Source organism: Rhinopithecus roxellana, chromosome 19 (genome assembly GCF_007565055.1).
Source record: "Rhinopithecus roxellana isolate Shanxi Qingling chromosome 19, ASM756505v1, whole genome shotgun sequence".
NCBI classification, from domain to species: Eukaryota; Metazoa; Chordata; class Mammalia; order Primates; family Cercopithecidae; genus Rhinopithecus; species Rhinopithecus roxellana.
Window position 1 is genome coordinate 82,344,430 of NC_044567.1, and position 19,982 is coordinate 82,364,411.

The following is a 19,982-nucleotide window of genomic DNA, read 5'->3' on the forward strand; positions in this document are numbered from 1 at the left end:
TTTTCAAAATGGGGAAAATAAAGATACCTGCCTCATAAGCTTTTTGTGCGAATTATGTGCAAGTCAGGTACATAGTCAGCACTAAGTAAACATCTGTTAATAAATAAACGATTGCTATTTAAAGCTCTGATTCATTAACTTTGTACCAAACTTTGTAGAAAAATCTACAAAGCTATTTTGAAATCCATGATACTTGGGTTCAATCCCAAAACTGCTGAGTTAGAATCCCTGGCTAAACACAGATATTCTAACTGTTCCTCATACAATTCTGTTATATGCTAAATCTCATAACAACCCTACAAAGTCAATATTAATCTTGTTTCATAGAAGACACTAAGACTCATAAAATTTACTCATTTTTCTGAGATTACACATCAAATGAGAGACGAGAGTATTAGGATCTAAGAATTTCTGATTCAGAATTTCTTACTTCTTCCAACTTACCGTATAAAGCCAGATGAAATCATGGAGAGAGGGGTTCACAGAATGAAAGGAGCAAGCATAAAAGAGAGGTAGGCACAAGAGAAAGAGGCAGAAAGGGGGACAAGATAAAGTGTGGGTGGATAATATGATATGGAGCTGATAATCAAGGAGAATTTTCCTTTCAAGTAACAGAAGAAATTGATGGTGATGGAAATGGAGCAATTCAAAGTAACATTGACAAAAACAAATATCTTCTCCTTCAATATTTTGCCTCAAGCTCACCCTGATGCTCTTGGTTAATAATTCTTTAGCTTTGTGCTCATGTATTAGTATTAATTATAAGTGTGATTACCTGATGGCTTCTTTTCCTTGGAATTCAGGAGCTACTGGTTCAAAATAATCATCAGAGGGATGCTCAGCATCAATTTCTTTCTCAATAACCTTATTATCAGTTCCTTGGTGTTGGAAACAAGATGATGAATTTAAGAAAAATAATGGAGAATAATGGCGCTCATCTCCATCTAAGTAACCAAGAAGCAACAAAATAGGATCAGTAATAGTAAAACAATGAGCAAAGAAGCCTTGCTCACAACAATGCAGAATGCCTTGAAGTTTTAAGCATCATAGAGACACTTTTTTCTTCTAAAACCCTATTTATTATTAAGAAGAAAACTTGATAACGAAGTAAACAATGAGAATTCAAAGGAAATAACATATTGCAAAAGTTAAACAATATAATACAGCTTTCAACAAAGTATAAATAAAATGTGATCTAAAAAAAAAGAAAGTCAATAGGAAAGTGAGGTTCAAGTAAAATATTAGGTATATGACCAGCTGAGTTGGACTCCAGCTTTTCCCTGATTAAGACATTAGTACAGATCTTAGAGCCTCTGTTGTCTACATCTGTAGAAAAGGACTCCCAACAAGGAAACCCATTATATCTCCTTTTTTTCCATTCTTAACAATGGGTTGCATTATCCTTGATAATAGACTCATGAGAAACAGATTTGTATCACCCAATAAATATATTTATTAAAAAATTTTTTAATGTGGTCTAAAAGGTATTTAGGTGAATGAATGAAACCAAATATTTGGGAAAACACAAAGCCTTAGCATAGTACATAAAAATAATTGTAGACATGTTTGTGAACTTAAATAATTTGACCACAGCAACATAATTGAACATAATATTGAAATCTATATATTTCTGCTTAGGCATGAATACATGGAGAAACTGTATTTGTTTAGAATACATTTATAGTGATATTTTAAATATATTTTTCCAGTTTAAAAAATGAGGTTGAATTTATTATTAAGGGCCTTCACATATCAACCAGAAGTCACAGAAAGACAGGAATATGTACAAGTAAATACAGAGAAAACCTATAAGACAACCTTAAATAGTGGAAGGAAGGTATAAAATAAGAGGATAAACAAAAAGATTGTGCCAGAAAAAAAACTTTCTGATTCTAGAATGTGTGAAAAAATTCTGGGCTTACGTGAAATTTTTGGTTGTTTGCAAGATAATCTAACAGGGCAATCAATACATTTCTGCAAATATGAACAATATATAAAACATTTTGAGAATGATGCTGAACAAATATTCATGAGAAAGCACTTCCACAGTATAATGGCCTCCCACCAGCCAAACCACCATAAGAACTAATTTATTTTATCTTGTTCTGACACAAGTCCTAATATGACCCTTTCAAAACACTTTCAGGGATCCATGAATACCTAACATTATTTAATTACCACATGATTATAAGATGTATTATAATTATTGTTGTCATATGATTATAATATATTGTTATAGTAAAGTCATAAGAATTGTTTTTACATAAAAATTTCATTAGACCATTAAAAACTATGAAGTAGAAATAATGAAATTATTAGTTTGAAATGGGAAATATTTAATATTCATTTTAAAAGTCTATATAATCTTAAAAAGTATATTCAATGTAATTAATAACTATAGAGGTCAGAGAAAAACTCACTATTACTTACAGGGTAAAATTTTGTCAAAGTATAATGCCAATAGCAAGTAGATGAAACCATCCAAAAGCAATATGGAAAAAGTTGCTATCATTGTATATGAGTCTCCTGAAGGGTCAGGAAAAATTACACCATTCAAGTTATAATCCAGTTTGATAATCTAAGATTCAAAAAATAAAAATAAATGTTTAAAATAAATAAATAGCTTGGCATAGCAGCAAAAAGTATTAATTTATTAACTAGCTTTTTCAAGAGGCACTTAGTAGTTACTAGTCAAATATATAAATAAGGAAATAAAGGTATTGGTCAAAATATTTCTATTTTACAGTGAAAAATAATTAGAAATAAATATGTATTTAATAAAAACAATATTCTAAGTATAAGAATTTAAATTATAATTCATTTGTTTGTTTTCATAAAATCATTGCAATATTACAAATATCTATTCTGGGCAACAAAGGAAATACAAACGTTGGAAAGAATATAATAAATTCTTGGCCAGGCGCGGTGGCTCAAGCCTGTAATCCCAGCACTTTGGGAGGCCGAGACGGGCGGATCACGAGGTCGGTCAGGAGATCGAGACCATCCTGGCTAACACTGTGAAACCCCGTCTCTACTAAAAAAAAATACAAAAAACTAGCCGGGCGAGGTGGCGGGCGCCTGTAGGCCCAGCTACTCGGAGGCTGAGGCAGGAGAATGGCATAAACCCGGGAGGCGGAGCTTGCAGTGAGCTGAGAACTGGCCACTGCACTCCAGCCTGGGCGACACAGCGAGACTCCATCTCAAAAAAAAAAAAAAAAAAAAAAAAAAAAAAAAAAAAAAAAAAAATCTTGGAAGCCTTTAATTAGATAAAAAGAGAACTTACCTCCTTTTCTAGTTATTATTTCAAATAAAAGTTTGTATTTAGAATTTTGCTATATAATAACAGCAACTATGTTCTAGGCACTGTTCTAAGTGTTTTATATATTATCCCATTTAATCTTCCTTAAAACTCTATCAGATAAGCAATAAAGCTTATAAAAATAGTAAGATTTTAACCTGCATTTTACATATGATAAAACTAAGGCACAGCAAAGTTGAGTAGCCAAAAGTGGCAAAGTGAAATTAGAACAGAGAAAGTCTACTCCTAAGTCCAGTTCCTTACCCTGCACACTATACAGCTTCTCAGTCTATGTTAAAATGTTAACATTTTCATGATAAAGTTGAATTTATTCTAGGAATCCAAAATTGGGTCAATATTTGAAAATCAATCAATGTAATTCAACATAAAACAGATTAAATAGGAAAATAATGTGATCAATATAATAGACACAGAAAAACAATTTGGTACAATATTATATCTATTCATAATAAAGAAAATATCTTCACAAACTAAGAAGATGAATCTTCCTTAAGCTGTTGAATTACATGTACCAAGACCAACAATAAGCATCATATTTAATGGCACAACGTTGAAAGCTTTTATTTTGCCTGTATTTCTATTAATTATTGTACTAGAGGTCCGAACCTGTGCAGGAAAGTAGGAAAAAGAAATAGAAAGCATAAGGATTGCGATGGAAAAATATAAGCCATCATTATTTGAAGACAACATGATTATATATAATTCCAGTATAAAACTCAGAAAAATATTGGGTTTAATAAGAGAATATAACAAGAATGCTGGATATAACACCAATGTACAGAAATCAGTTGCATCTCTCTACATTAACAACAAATGTTTAAAAATAAGAATTTAAACATAGATGCTATTTATAATAGCATGAAAAATATCAAAAGCATCAGAACGAATCAAATAAAAACGTGTAAGACCTCTACAGTGAAAACTAAAACAGGCCAGGTGCATGGATCACACCTGTAATCCCAGCACTTTGGTAGGCTGAGTTGGGAGGATCACTTTTTTGAACCCAGGAGGTTGAGATTAGCCTGAGCGACACAGTGAGACCAACTCTCTACAAAAATAGAAAATCAGCCAGGTGTGCTGGTGTATGGCTATAGTCCTAGCTACTTGCCAGGCTGAGGTGGGAAGATCACTTAAGCCCAGGAGTTTGAGGCTGCAGTGAGCTGTCTTCGTACACTCCAGCCTGGGTGACAGGGCAAGATCCTGTCTCAAAATAAAATTAAAAATAAAAATAAGATAATTATTAAAGAAAATTGAAGATCACTTAAATGAATGCAAAGATAGATTATGTTCATGGCTGAAAAAAGATGACAATTTTCTTCAAACTGATCAAAAAATTCAACTGCATCACACTCTTAATAGCTTTGCACGGGCATCTAAGTGTGTGATTATGTAACTTGATAAGCTAATTCTAGAATTTACATCATTGCAAAGAAATTAGAATAGACAAGGCTCTCTTGAGAAAGAGATTAAAGAGGGAAAACTGTGACTGCCAGATAACAAGACATATGATAAAGCAAAACAATTAGGACAATGTGGCCACAGCGCAAGGATAGGCATTTTGGCCAATACATGATTGGTTGAGTTATAATAAAAGAAAGATTGCAATTCATTCAGGGAAAGGATAGTCTAGTTGATAAATTAGGCTGGAGAAGTTGGATATTTGTATAGCAAAATTAATATTGTCTCTACCTATACACACACAAAAGTTATATTGAAATGGATTTTATATCTTAATGTAAAAGCTGAACCAGTCAATATTCTAGAAAAACAGCCAGAAAATATATTTGTAAACTTGGTGTAGGCAATGATTCCTTAAACTGATTTTAAAAAAGCATTCTACATAAAAGAGAAACTTGAAAAATTGGACTTTATCAAAATTATGTATCTCTGTTCATCACAGGTACCATTAAGAGAGGATAAAAGCGAGCAACAAATAACGGAAAAATGTCGGATGTTCAACATGTATAAGGAATCCTTAAAAAGCAATCGGGAGAAGATAGAAAACTCAGAGGAAAAGATGGGTCAAAGACCTGGATAGGTAATTTATAAAAAAGAAAATTCGTAATCCACTAAGCATATACAAAGGCATTCAGTGTCATCAAGAACTGGGAAAATGCAAATTAACACTACAATGATATATCATTGCATAACCATCAGAATGACTAAAATGTGAAAGACTGACAATACTAAATCCCGGTGAAGTGTTAGAAAAACTGGAATTCTGAAACACTGTTGATGTAAAACTAAATTGATGCAACCACTTTGGAAAAATATTTGGTGGTAACTACTAAGATTTATATTTGTATACTCTCAGCCCCACTATTCTGTTTGTTATATTAACATAATGAACAGAATGGAATGTCCATATTCAGTAGGAAATGTGTACTAGAATGTTTGTAGCAGCTTTATTAAAAATGCTCAAAAACTAAAAATTATCATAATCTATTGATAAGAAAATTGATAGTATATTAACACAATAGGATGCTACATAACACTACACTATAGCTACACAAAAACTCTGCTGCCACCTAAAAACGTTATGTTGAATGAAAAAAGAGAGATTTTCAAAAATACACTTTGTGCAACATCACTCCTATGAAGTTTAAAATATGCAAAACCAAAAATTTTATTTAGGAATACATACTTAGGTGGTAATGAAAAGCAAAGAAGTCAATATCATAAAATTTTTACCTTTACGAAGGAGTGTTCCTAGGGGTTTGTGACTGGTGGCGACATTCTATTCCTTGATCTAGTTCATGGATACTTTGATTTACTTTTTAATTATCTATTAAACTATACTTGTGTTTGGAAAGTTTTTCATATTCATAGTTTATACAATAAAAGTAGGTTCATATAAAAATTTTAATAAACTAGCAGATATTTTCATTATGTTAAATGAATAGTAATAAAAGTAAGTATTTGTATATAGGAATAAAACCTAGAAGAAAATACTTCAAAATGAAAATATATCTGAGAGGTGAAATCTGGAGGATTTTTTAAATTTAAGTTTCTTTGTGAGGTGACTTTTTTCTACAATGTAATAATAACATTTTAAAGTTTAACTTTAGAAAAATTGCTTAGAATAAAAGTTCTTAGTTTGAATCGTGCTGATCCGACAGGGTATGAAGTTATCTACTTCTTTTGACATTTCAGTAATAAACCAATTAACTAGGCTCTTACCTGAGTCATTCCAGCAGTAAAGGCAAAAGGGCTACAAATACTCAAAATCCACTCCAGAGATGAAGGAAGTTGTTCATAAAATACAGTGAACCCCAGACATCCCCAAAAGAGGGTAAGGAGAAACACAACCAAATTGGTAAGGACAGCTTTCTTTAACAACACACTCATCAGGAACACCAAAGCTACCTGCAGGAGAGAGAAGACGTTCAACTGCTATAAAATATATTTAACTCACTGAGAATCATTGGCAGCCCAATCAAATAAGGATTTTTATGTCATAACGTAAGTATTTATCAGTGAGAAAGTGGTGAAAATATTAAGGTATAATGAGTCTGTTCTTTCCTCAACTTCTTTTGAAAGAGGATCCTTATTTGTCCCACTCAAATGCAGGGCTTTTGTTGCTGAGGAAAGGGTGGGGGAAAAGCTGGAATAAGAGCTGAGGATAGGGTAGAAATGCAGACTTGGGTCTAAATTAATGTAATGAAGCTAAATTAATGTAGGAAGGAGCATCTACATACTTTCTGCAGAAAACATCCTGGTAGGTGGAAATTAGAGGACCTTGTTCAGAGAAGGGAGAGGGGAGTGAAATGAGAAGTGAGTATGACACAGAATATTAGAGGGAGAAGAGATATTGTGATCAGCTACCATGTGAGGGGCACCCTTAAGGGAAAAAAAATGGGGTCCACCCCTAAAAAATAACCTCAATAATCATACAGAAAAGCCTTTGATATTTTAGAGTCAGCATTGTTTTTCCTTTTTGATACATCATTTCATTAGTTCAGACCTTCATGCAAAAGGCAGGTCAAATTTTATTTGGATTACATAATGTTTTCACTCCATAGAAACTATCTCGAGTACACACAAGGGCACACACATGTACACACACTATGGACATGAAAGTAGTGATTGCAATAACCTACTAGGGCATTAATATTAGCTACATATAGCGAAGATATAAAGCAGAGAAAGTGGTAATAAATGTATGAACTTACCAAAGATAAGCCATATAAGTAAAAGAGTATAAATATGACCATGAAGCCAGTCATGACTATAATTTTGGTGAATGTTATGATAGTTGTAATGAATATGGAAATAATAAAGATGAAGCCAGCATAGATGAAACCCCAGGAGAGCCTAAATAAAAACAAAAATTATATAAATTATATTAACTTATTTACAAAATAGTTAATATACACAAAAGCATCTAAAGAACAATGTATGACTACCCTTGTACCTTCTAGATTAATAACTATACTGTTAATCCTACAGCAGAAGCTCATTGCATATCCTTTTTCAATCGCAATTCTCCTTCTTTATAATTGCCATTCATTTTCATTGCCTTTACCACATATGCACACAGAGATGATATATACTGAACACTGCTACAGGCACCAACCAATAAAAAAGGATGCCAAGGCTAGGCACGGTGGCTCACGCTTGTAATCCCAGCACTTTGGGAGGCCAAGGCAGGTGGATCATTTGAGGTCAAGAGTTCCAGACCAGCCTGATCAACATGGTGAAACCCATCTCTACTGAAAATACAAAAAAATGTAGCCGGGTGTGGTGGTGCATGCCTGTAGTACCAGCTAATCAGGAAGCTGAGGCAGGAGAGTCGCTCAAACCTGGGAAGCCGAGGTTGCAGTGAGCCGAAATCATGCCACTGCACTTCAGCCTGGGCAACAGAGTGACTCCATCTCAAAAAAAAAAAAAAAAAAAAAGACAATTAAATTAAATAAAAAAAATAAAAAAAATGAATTAAGCTACTTGTAAGCACAGCTGGGCCCTTGTACCTTGTTTGTACCTACATGTTAGGCAACAGCTCTGTGTGCATGTGTTGTATATAAATAGTATGACTATTGTATTAAACAGTATCAACAATATCATATGTATGTATTCTTCCGCAAGCTGTCTTTATCAATCAGCATTAACAATATTATACACTGCTGTATAATATTTCATTACGAGAATATGACCCAAAATTCTGCTGCCCATGGAATTTTAGGTTGTTTCCATTTTTTTTATTACAATGCCAAGAACATTCTCGTACTTGTCTTTTTTGAGAAAAATGTACAAGAGTGTTTCAAAGCATTTTGTAACTTCAGCTTTGTTAGATATTGCCATACCATCCTAATTGTAGAATTGTAAGCAACTTAAAAGCCTCTGATCAATCAAGTACCTCTAAAAACACTGGGGAAGTTGATAATTTGACTGTCCATGAGAATCTCAGCAGGCAGCACCTCCAGTCTCTTTTGTAGTAGAAAATCGAAATTTTACAACTCTACTAAGCCCATTCTATTCTCCCTATTCCTATTTATGATTTCTTCACTTAAATTTGTATAAAGTATGCTGCACCCTTAAATATTTGCATGATTTTGCCTTAGAGGTGCTAGTGTTGATATTTTTATGAAGTGATTATCAAGAAAGAGTATTCAATCTTAGATCTAATAAGACTATAGTGTGTTTTAGCCCAAGTGTCTCATTTTACAAATGAGGAAACTGCAATCCCTATTATTAGTTAAGGGATTTATCTAAGGTCACAAAATAAATTGGTAACAAAGTTCATGAAGATGTAGGCCTTATCTCTGTCAAGAGACCTTTCCTCTACTTAACATTGACTAATAAAATGAGAATTCAATAGCTGAAGCATATAGCACAAGTATTAAAATCAGGACTTTGCATCAACATGTCCCCATAGAACATGTTTACACTGGATTTACTGGTTATTTGACTTCTCTTTAAATTTCACGCCATTACAATGATTAAGCCTGTGTTAGAAACATCAGCATTTTAAAAAAACATATCACATTCTGTAAAGCCCACTTCCTGAATCCAGAAGGGAACTACTTTAGGTAGGAATTGAAAAACCACAGGATATGAAAATTACAAATGAAAGAAATTACCTAGAAATTGCCAGTACTTAGAAAAAGGAACCACTTGCAGGGGTGGAGTGGAATAATAAGTGTATAAAAACCATCTTGCTAAAAACAAAGCAATTCAGGCATTATACTTAAAGAATAAATACTGATTACATTTCACATGTATTACATTAGCAAAAAGAACTTGTCATAAAGTTTATTTCCACTAGATACCCTGCACTTAGTAGAAACATTTCAGAATCTTTTTTCTTCTTAATTTTAATGATGCATATACAAATTTATTTTGCTAAGTTTTTAGGTCGCATACTTACTAAGAATCACTTATCCTGAGAATGAATTCACACCTAAATGTCCCATACCTTTCTGACTTTAATATAGAGTTGACTCATGCCTCCCTGGTCTTAGGTGACTGCAGGGACACTGTCCCATAGGACATGCCCTGGACAGAAAGCAGGTCCCTTTTACAGAGGTTCCCTCCTGACTCCATGGGAGGCTCTATGTACATTATTTTGTATTTCCCGAAGTTCCACTGCAAAAAATTCTCCTTCTCTCTTTTTTATTTGAAAACACAGGTTCCTCTTTTTCTATCTTACAATTTATGTATATTAGAATTAAGATTCTCTCCATTAATAAAATATATTTTGTAGAAAAAAATTTACTGGACCATAGTTTCATTTCAGGTAACATGTGGCTCACAAGGAATTGTTCAATTCATAATTTCTCATCCATTCCAGGTAGTTCCAAAACCATAAAGAGTATTTGCTTGATACGGGGAGTAGATAGAAAAAATCTCCCAGGATTTAATATAACAAATGTTATATTTCTTTTGGGGTAAAATTAACAAATTATTTTTCCTTTTTTACTTTCTCTAGGCAGACAGTATGAATTTTGTCACTGATAGTATTGCAAAAGCCTTTTGGACGCTTAGAGCTTGTATGATTTTCATTCCTATCTGCTAATCTTACTTACTGATTACTTGCTAGGTCCTTCTTTTTTTTTTTTTTTTTTTTTTTTTTTTTGAGATGGAGTCTCACTCTGTCACCCAGGCTGGAGTGCAGTGGTGTGATCTCAGCTCACTGCAACCTCTGGCTCCCAGGTTCCAGCAATTCTCCTGCCTCAGCCTCCCAGCCTCCTTCAGCCTCCTAGCTGGGATTACTGGCACACGCCACCACACCCAGCTTATTTTTGTATTGTTAGTAGAGATGGGGTTTCACCATGTCGGTCATGCTGGTCTCGAACTCCTGACCTTAGGTGATCCATCTGCCTGGGCCTCCCAAAGTGCTAGGATTACAGGTATGAGCCAATGTGCCTGGCCTATTTGCTAGGTCTTTATTTCTACTCCTAATTATTTGTCTTTATTATAATCTGTCTACCTACATACATACATGAGTGTGTGTGTACATATGTGTATGTATGTGTACACCTGTTCATGTATATATACATATGTAATGTACGTAAATATGTAAATATAGCACATATATATGTGTACACACACTCATTATTTCAAAATCACTTTAAATTATATGTGGATTGGGGGCAAGATATAAATATCAATATATAAAGCAAATGCCCTTACTAAGGCCTTCTTACATGCCAGCCTTTGTGTTGTATGTCCTAGGTATATTGTGTGAGCTCTCTCATTTAATTCCAACATATAGTATTTACTTGCTCCAAAAAAATCTATGCCTTGTGGCCAAACCCCTGTACACAAGTCAACTTTTATAGGATTATAGGATTATACTCTCTTCAACATGAGAAAATCTGGAGAAATCAACCGTTAACTGTAAGGAGACCACGCGAGTAAACAAGTTGCATTCAGGACACTTGGGCTGGAGTCTCAGCTCCAGCACTTACCCTTCATCTCACATTGGGCAATTCTCTTATTCTCTTTGAACTTCATTTTCCTTGCTTATAAAATGAATGACAGTTCCTCTATGTCAGGGTTGGCTTAACATATTCATGGCACAGAAAAAGTGCTCAGCACATTATAAGCACTATTTTGCATGGCAAAATTTAACAGACTAAATAAAAAACTCAGAACAAAAGAAAAAGTAGCCAATGCATCAAGTTTAAACCATGATGCTCTGCAACAATAACACTTTTTCACTGCTTCTTAATTTTCCTGTTTATTAATTTGTGCTACTTGAATTAGTCACTCACCAGAATGCTGAATCTTGGAGACCCATCATTTTCATCAAATTCTTAGACTTTTTTCTCTCTTTTGTTACATTGAGCGATATAAAATATACAAGTGGGGAGAAATGAAGCAAGAAGAATAAAATAAATATCTCATTGTGAAGAAGATTTTTAGTTATGAAAGGTAATGTCTTCATAGTTATAGCAGTAACTGACATCAACTCCTCCATCACAGGGTGATTGGTTGTGATCTAAAGTAGAGTTTAAACAAACATAATTGTTATTTAAAAGATAGAAACTGGTGAACTATGAGTAAGCTCTGTGTATTTTACTAATGTCAGTTCTCCAATTTTTCTTACTGTATTATAATTATGCAAGATGTTCCCAGTAAAGGCAACTGGATGAAGGCTACATGGACTTCCCTGTACATTGTATTTGCAGCCTCCTGTGACTCTACAACCACTTCAAAATTAGTTTTAAAACCAGTAACATTAGCTTTAAAGTTTTCAAATAGATATGCAATGTGTTCCTTGGTCTGAATATCTACTTCATTATAGAACCACAGGAAAATCTGATTATGTATCATTGCTATGGTTTGAAAGTGGCCCCTCCTAAATTCTTGTTGAAACTTAATTCTCATTGTGATGGTATTAGGAGGGAGGGCCTTTGGGGTAGTGGTTGGGTCATGAGGGTGTAGCCCTCATGAATGGATTAGTGCCTTGTAAAAGGCTAGAGGGAACTAGCTGAGGCAGGTTTTGCTCTCCGTTATTCCATCACGTGAGGACACTTAGACAGTGCTACCTATGAGGAATGGACCTTCACCAGTCTTTCAGCCTGCCAACACCTTGATCTTGCACTTCTCAGGCTCCAGAAACAAATTTCTGTTCTTTACAAATTACCCAGTCTCAAGTATTTTGTTGTAGCAGTACAAACGGACTAAGACAATTATCTTTCATCAAAATCTTGAGGTCTCTGGAAGTAATTGACATTAATTAGTAGAATTTTTCAATCAAGCACTTACTTCTATAATGGCAGTATTAATAGCTGTTTGTAAAGCCACAAATCCTCTATTCCAGTATTTGGTCAATTTACATGAAAACTCACCATATCCATCCCAGCAATGAGCTGTAAGCACAAAGAAAAGCACAGCCAACATTATGGGATGAGGGCAGTTGGAGAATATGAAACAAGTATTGGAAAGAAAACATTCTAGAGGAGACTCTACCAGTAAACTTTTTCGGAGGTGGTGTTTTGTTTTTGTTTTTGTTTTTGTTTTTGAGATGAAGTCTCACTCTGTTGCCCAGGTTGGAGTGCAGTGGTGTGATCTCAGCTCACTGCAACCTCCACCTCCTGGGTTCATGTGATTCTCCTACCTCAGCCCAAAGAGTAGCTGGGAATATAGGCACAGGCCACATTGCTAGCTAATTTTTGTATTTTTAGTAGAGACGGGGTTTCACCATGTTAGCCAGGCTTGTCTTGAACTCCTGACCTCAGGTGATCCACGCACCTTGGCCTCTCAAAGTGCTGGGATTACAGGCATGAGCCACCATGCCTGGCTCACCAGTAGACTGTTAACTACATAGAAAAAGGAAGAAAATAAATGAAAGTTTTTAATAAGGCAATTTTATTCTTGCAGACCACAGCCTGCTTAGAAAGTCTTAGAAAGTAAAAAGGAGATGAAAGCAAACACTCTGCTCCAGCCATAATGGACTCCTTGTTTCTTGACATTCTCCAGAGCCTCTTGGCAATCTATTCTCCGGGCTATATCCGGAATGCTCCCGTAATCTTGGAAACCAAATTACATTTTTGCCCTGATTAAAGTGACTCAGTGGCTATTCCTTGCCTAGATTTACAAGATGCCACAGGAGGTAGCACTTGAATGACTTCAGCTTCACTCTCCCATTACATTCCTTTTCATGTTCCTTGTTCAGCTATACTGCTCTTCTTCCAGATATAGGAACAGATGTCCTTTCTCACCTCAGGGCCTTCACAATTACCTTTGTTCTATCTGAAACACAATGCTTCTAGCACCTCACACCTGCTATACATTCTGGTCTCCCTTTAAACATCATTTCCCCAGGTAAGATTTCTCTAATCCCACTATTAGGAACCCCTGGCCTGAGTGCCCATGAAACACTTTTTCTTGTACTTGTTCAATGTCTGTCTTTGCTGCTAAACTGGAATCTCACCTGAGGCTGGGGCCTGTCAGTCTTTGTTACTCATGCGCCCTTTGACACATGCATCTGTGTGCTCAAAACATATATGTTGGATGACTCTACAATTTTTGCAGTCATCCTGTAGCAGGAACATACAATTGACCTTGAAATAAGTTCAGTAATGAAATTGGCTTTATTTTCTCATGTGTCATTGAAAGCATCTCTGTTGCCCACCCTCACCTGTTCTTTATGCAGAAAACATGAAAAATGCCATAATTATATTTGATATGGAAAGTCACCTGAGAAATCTTCTTCTTTCCAAAGTGGAACGTTATATCCCTGGAAAAATACTAACTTATAAGAGAAAGTTTCATTAAAGATGATTCCCATAGCATATGGAAAGTTTTCCAGAAGTATTTCATTCATGTATGTTTTATTTGGTGCCCCAATGACACTTGTTCCTGTGAATTACAAGGTAAAAACAGACAGAAATTGTAACAGAGTTTTGCTACAACATAATGTGATATTCAGCTGTTTCCCCATATAATTTCATTAGACTTAAATTAAAATCATTTTCCATTTAAATCAAACTTGGACCCAAATGCGAGGGGGGAAATTTTCTTTTAATGGTTTAGATTCTACAATCAGAAGACATGCATAAGAATTACATGTTTTCTTTTCATAATGACAAGTATCAGGGCAAGTTTTAGGTACATAAAAAAACATTGTGCCAGATTAAGTATGCATAACAGAATCAGAGTACAAAAACAGAAGTAATTGTTGTAGTTACTATACAGTCAGGGATTCCTTATTTCAGATTTACTGAAGCAAAGACAATTTACGTGACCTTTGCCTTCTGCAGAAAACAAGATTTTTAAAAAGTGACTCTACTTTCAATAGCCAGGAATTTCACTTGTCAGGAATGGAGGATTAAAGAGTAAATAGCCAAACTGCACCCAATTTGCCCATGAATAAAATATGCATTTTGCTTATTTTGGTTACAACATAATGATCTCATTTAGAATAAAGACTTTTAGGCCGGGCGCGGTGGCTCAAGCCTGTAATCCCAGCACTTTGGGAGGCCGAGACGGGCGGATCACGAGGTCAGGAGATCGAGACCATCCTGGCTAACATGGTGAAACCCCATCTCTACTAAAAAATACAAAAAAACTAGCCGGGCGAGGTGGCGGGCGCCTGTAGTCCCAGCTACTCGGGAGGCTGAGGCAGGAGAATGGCGTAAACCCGGGAGGCGGAGCTTGCAGTGAGCTGAGATCCGGCCACTGCACTCCCGCCCGGGCGACATAGCGAGACTCTGTCTCAAAAAAAAAAAAAAAAAAAAAAAGACTTTTAAAGATGTTTACTGATTGTACTACATTCAGAACAGAATAATCATCAGATTATTCATTTCTACTTTTCAAAGTTATGAAATGTTGTTCAATAACCATGACCTATTTTATTTATTTAGATGTTTTTCTCCTGAGATACAAATGTTAATCATTGTATGACATGTTAAAAACACACACAATTTTCAATGACTATATTCCTTCTAGATACTATCCTGCAAATCTAAAAGTATAAATCTGGGTTTAGTTATATTCCAATAGAAATATGGACCTCCCTAAACTGGACTCCCATCAAGCTGAAAATATTTCAAAGACTAATTGTTGTGAGAGAAAGCAATAATCTAACCAGATTTGTACGCTATTTTAATACTTAAGTTATTAGCATAACATATGACTGTAACTTCAAATTAATGTGTTGACAACTTATCAATAGTATATACATTTCTATCAGTAATTCTTTTTTTGCCATGAGTACACCTACCTTTCAAAAGAGGAGCAAGTGCTGTTTTATTCATTATCTGCTGGGTTAAATTAGATATTGGTGTATACACAACCTTTAAAGAAGAGCTATTAAATTTATCTACCCTTCCCAGATTCTGAGGAGCCATTCCAGGAAACTGGACATTTCTCATGGAACTGGAAAACAGAGCAATACACAGTCCTAGAAGTATTGAGAGTCCCCACTCCTGTAATGCACAAAAAAAGAAAAATAAGGAATTAAGGTTGTGTTCACATAAAGATCTCAGTCAATACCAAATACTGTTGAAAACAAATTCCAATTGTGCTATACAGTTATGTTCTCTCTGCTCTCCAAGCCTCTGAGCATGGAGAATCAAATGAAAGATAAACACTAAGACAGTAGCCACATTCATCATTCTCTAATACTAGAACAAAACTTCTGCATTAAATCATGAATTCCTGCAGAAGCCCTCATAGAAACTAACGGAGTGAATAACAGGATAACAATGTCTATATGCATGGACAGCTGACTATAGAATTTATAAGACATGGAGTATCCTAGATAGAGTTTATGTTGGCAAATAGCAGTATTTTTGCCAGTTGTCATATCCTTGTATTGTAAACTAAAGAATGTGAAAAGGAACTGGCTGGTGGAGGCTACTACTATTGCTATTCACCAGTGTCAATCATCATTACCTCTTTGGCACCATGCTAGACTACATTCTCAGCCTACTGAAATTAAGTGGAACCAAATGATTTCCTGGCCCACAGGATGTGGGCAAAAGTTATATGTACCACTTCCAGGTCTGGTTCATGGACATATACAAATTTCTATATTCTCACTGTCTTGGTCCCACTGTTTCCTGATCTTCTGACTGAATGCAGAGGATCCTCGAGAGGTCTTCAAGGTCCAGGATGGTGGTGGAGGCCCTGGATGAAGCCTAGGTGCCTGAATGATTGTGTGGAGATTTCTTCACCCACCCAACCTACTTTACTTCCACTCTCAACTTTCATTAGATCATGAGGAGTTAAAAATAAACATTTGCTGTGTTAAGCCACTGAGATTTAGGCTAGTCATCTATGATTAGCCCATCTGCTTGATGCAAACTGACTATCAGTGGTGTTAGTTGATCATAATTCTTAAAAACAATCTTTGTGTAGAAAATTCATGTCCTTGAAAATAAATCCACAGAATTAAAATGTCTCCATTTCTCCTGGCAACATTTTTGTTGTACTTCTTGGCTGTAAGTGTATGACATTTGGTAGTAGCTCTAGCAGTTGCTGTAATTTACCATATAATTAAATGTTCACTTAATCTCTTTTTATATGAGTAATTCTCTTAGTCTTTAATAATTTTATGTTATTCTTCAGAGACTGGTGAGTCTCTCAACTCAACAAACATAACTAGAGAGAACTGTAAAATCAATAAATCCCATTTGCTAGTTAAAAGAGAACATAAGAGAATCAATAGGTGTTGAAACACTGTAAGAGTGCTAACTGTGGAAAGAGACAAATTTTTAAACGTACCAATAAGCTCTCTCTTTTCATCCTCCATTTCTTAAGAAAATTCTTGCACAGAAGTGCTTTAGTTTGCTGATACACACTTTTCTGTTTCATATTCATTTAGCCTATTCACTGAAGGAGAAAGTAATCATGGTGGAATACAACCTAGAAAAAAAATAAGTGTAATAAGGAAAACCTTGATCATACTGTTGAGGAAAATATTCACTACCTTTAAAAAGTGTAAACATAAATTTAAAATACTTTTTCAATAATTTATGACTGTAAAATTTCACCTCAAATATTTCACCTTAAGCTTTTTAGGGGAGTGGGTGATGGTGGGAAGTCAGAGTGATTATTATCACAATTTTGCAATAAATTGGAGAACTGAAATGGAAAAGCTGTAATTCAAGTTCAGAACCTATAAGATAATTTCACATTTTTGGCGTTGTATAAGGGAACTTTAAGTACATGAATAGAGTAATTAAATTAATTTCATCCTGTTAATAGCAGTTTCTTGTTCTTTACATTTAAACAGAAATCTCAGAGCTAATCAAATTAACATCAAAAGTCTGATTACTTAAATTTGTCTGAATAATAAATAAACACTAGATACAACCTCAATAAAATGTTTTCTTGTAATTTTACCTTCAGATTGAATCAATTTTTATCAAAAGAGTTAGGTTGTAAACCATAATCCAGGCTCAAACTACTTGAAACTTGGTTCTGAGATACAGGAAGAATAAAGCAATTTCTCTCAATTTTCTGAACTCAGAAGTCCCTGAATAACTCAGGAAACTACAAAATTAGTTTTAAAAGAAACAGAAAGAAATCACATGGGAAAGTAATTTTGCCCAAAGGTTTGCAAATAAAGAAACACAAATAATTTGTTTAGTTTCTGTAACCTCAAAATGAAATTCTTTCATATTTTTACATCAAAATATTCAGATAATTCTCTAGCACAGAAGCAAATTTTTTCCATTTTTCTATGTCTTACTGTTACAATCTACACAATAAAAAGTGGTTGGGAGAAAGCAGAAAAATTTAGTCTTAGGTCTTTAACATAAAACACATAAGAATTGGGAAACATCTGAAAAACAGATTGATTTTAGCAGTGTCCACCCACATATTTGGCATAGCACAACAAAATAGAACTTTACTTACTGTCAGGAAAATAATAAAAAGCACTCTAGAAACACTGTCAAACCCAGTTCTCTGTTTGTCTAGGTAATGACTACAACTTCTTTATTGCTGCTTCTTCATTTTTTCTTTAAATGGGTGCCTACTCCAGCAGCTCTTACACAGCCTGGTTTCTGGAAAAGGGGTGTAGCCAGACCAAGCTGTACATGATGAACTTGTTTTGTTTTCTGTGTCTCTTTCTCCCTAAGCCAATTATTCTGCCAGGAAATGACTGTTCCGTGGTTGGTTGGGAATAAAAAAAACTCTGTGTTTGTTCACTTAGCCTTTCAACTACAGGGATAAGGGAGAAAATGGTAAACGAGGAAAATGGAACTAGTTCTTCAGAAATGATGAGACCAAGATGGAGGCAGGAACAAGAAAGAGTAAAAACAATAACTAATCAAACAAAGCAGTTAAATTTGTATGAGAAATCTGTATCTATTTTCTTTTCACTACTGATGAATAAACACAACTACCAGTTAGTTGTGTATTTAACTAATTCAGACTAAGTTAGCAGAATATTCTGGAGCTGATTTTTTTTCCGAATAAAGCTAAGCAATCCATAGTATGCTTTGGAGAAACTCCTAGGATAGACAAATGAAGACTTTTCCACAAATTTATTTCTCCCACCCTCTTCACAGTGGATGAAGGATTTCATAACACACATGAACAAAATAAACCAGTGGTTTGCCAAGGTCTACAAAACATATAAAAAGATTCAGATAAATTTTTGTACATGAAGACTATAACAAACTGAAACGTGTTCAATTCATACAGCATAGTGTGTCTCCCTCTGCTCTGTAAAGATTTGCAAACTTTTCTTGACCTGCCACAGTGAATGACAAAACAGGAAACCAAAGTCCATGAATTGGGAAATCTCAAATATTTGACATGGCTCCCAATCCACAGATGTTAATGATCATAAAGCTGAGAAACTTTCTGAAGCAAAGCAGATAATTTAAATGACGACAACTACAGCCATGATACTATTATGTGTATACGTGTGTGTGTGTGTGTGTGTGTGTGTGTATAATTTCTCTCCTTGGCAATTACTTCTGTTTTAAAAATAGTCAACAGTGAAATGCCACTTCTTTTACATTGAAAACCTGGCACAAACACTGCTAATATAGGTGTTCTAAAGTTCTCATGGTGTGTGGGAAGGGAGGTCATAAACACTCTTAACATTTTGTATTAGTAATATAACAAAACTCAAAGTTACTTTTAAACCACCTGGAATACAGTTAAGGTTTTTATGAAAGTTGTTGTTGTTATCACTGTTTTAGACCCTTTATACTTTATTTTAGGAATCATTTTCATTCTACCATTCTTATAATTGTATTAAAATTCACAGCTACAATATCAATGATAATTATTTAGATTAAATATATTTATCAGTTTCATTTCTTACCATTGCTTCTTGTGTATGCTTTCTCTTCCTTTTTCTTGACCTGTTTCCTCTAATTTATTTTCATTTTCGGAGGCCATTCTCCTTATGTGATGTAACAATTTCCCCACAAATGGTGACCTAATATACTAAAGTGCTCACCCTCCAGCTAGAAGGGCGTGGAAATGGTGGGTAAAATAGATCCCCAGATTGAATTTCCAATATATAGTCAAATTCAAAAAAGGAAGAAAAAAGATGAAGAATGTAAACAATGGAAGAAACAAACAAACCAAAAAAGACAGAAAGACATGTTTCCAGGTGTTAAAACTGAAAAGGAATTTAAAGTTTCCCTAAAGTTGTGAGTGGCACTTCAGACACTCCAGCAGTTGAAGGATATATTGGACTGAAAACCAAACCTCAGGTGTTTTAATGACTCTCTGTCCTGAACTT

General features: G+C 34.7%; 1 protein-coding gene across 4 annotated transcripts in view; it reads right to left on the reverse strand.

Annotated features, from left to right (window-relative positions):
- ABCA6 (ATP binding cassette subfamily A member 6) overlaps positions 1-19,573 on the reverse strand; it is a 62,067-nt gene extending 42,494 nt beyond the window's left edge. Inside the window, exons 1-10 of one of the 4 annotated variants that reach the window (XM_030922566.1) lie at positions 19,557-19,573; positions 16,997-17,137; positions 15,492-15,696; positions 13,967-14,128; positions 12,533-12,636; positions 11,536-11,762; positions 7,492-7,633; positions 6,500-6,685; positions 2,431-2,578; positions 776-944 (exon numbers count right to left, since the gene is read on the reverse strand). In XM_030922566.1, coding sequence (XP_030778426.1) covers positions 776-944; positions 2,431-2,578; positions 6,500-6,685; positions 7,492-7,633; positions 11,536-11,762; positions 12,533-12,636; positions 13,967-14,128; positions 15,492-15,696; positions 16,997-17,092 — 1,439 coding nt within the window. In that variant the 5' untranslated portion in view covers positions 17,093-17,137; positions 19,557-19,573. Of the gene's footprint in view, positions 1-775; positions 945-2,430; positions 2,579-6,499; positions 6,686-7,491; positions 7,634-11,535; positions 11,763-12,532; positions 12,637-13,966; positions 14,129-15,491; positions 15,697-16,996; positions 17,138-18,133; positions 18,388-19,556 lie in introns of those variants that run through there. The other 3 variants (XM_010353120.2, XM_030922567.1, XM_030922568.1) reach the window with 3 other exon arrangements.
- Between the last annotated feature and the right edge of the window lie 409 nt (positions 19,574-19,982).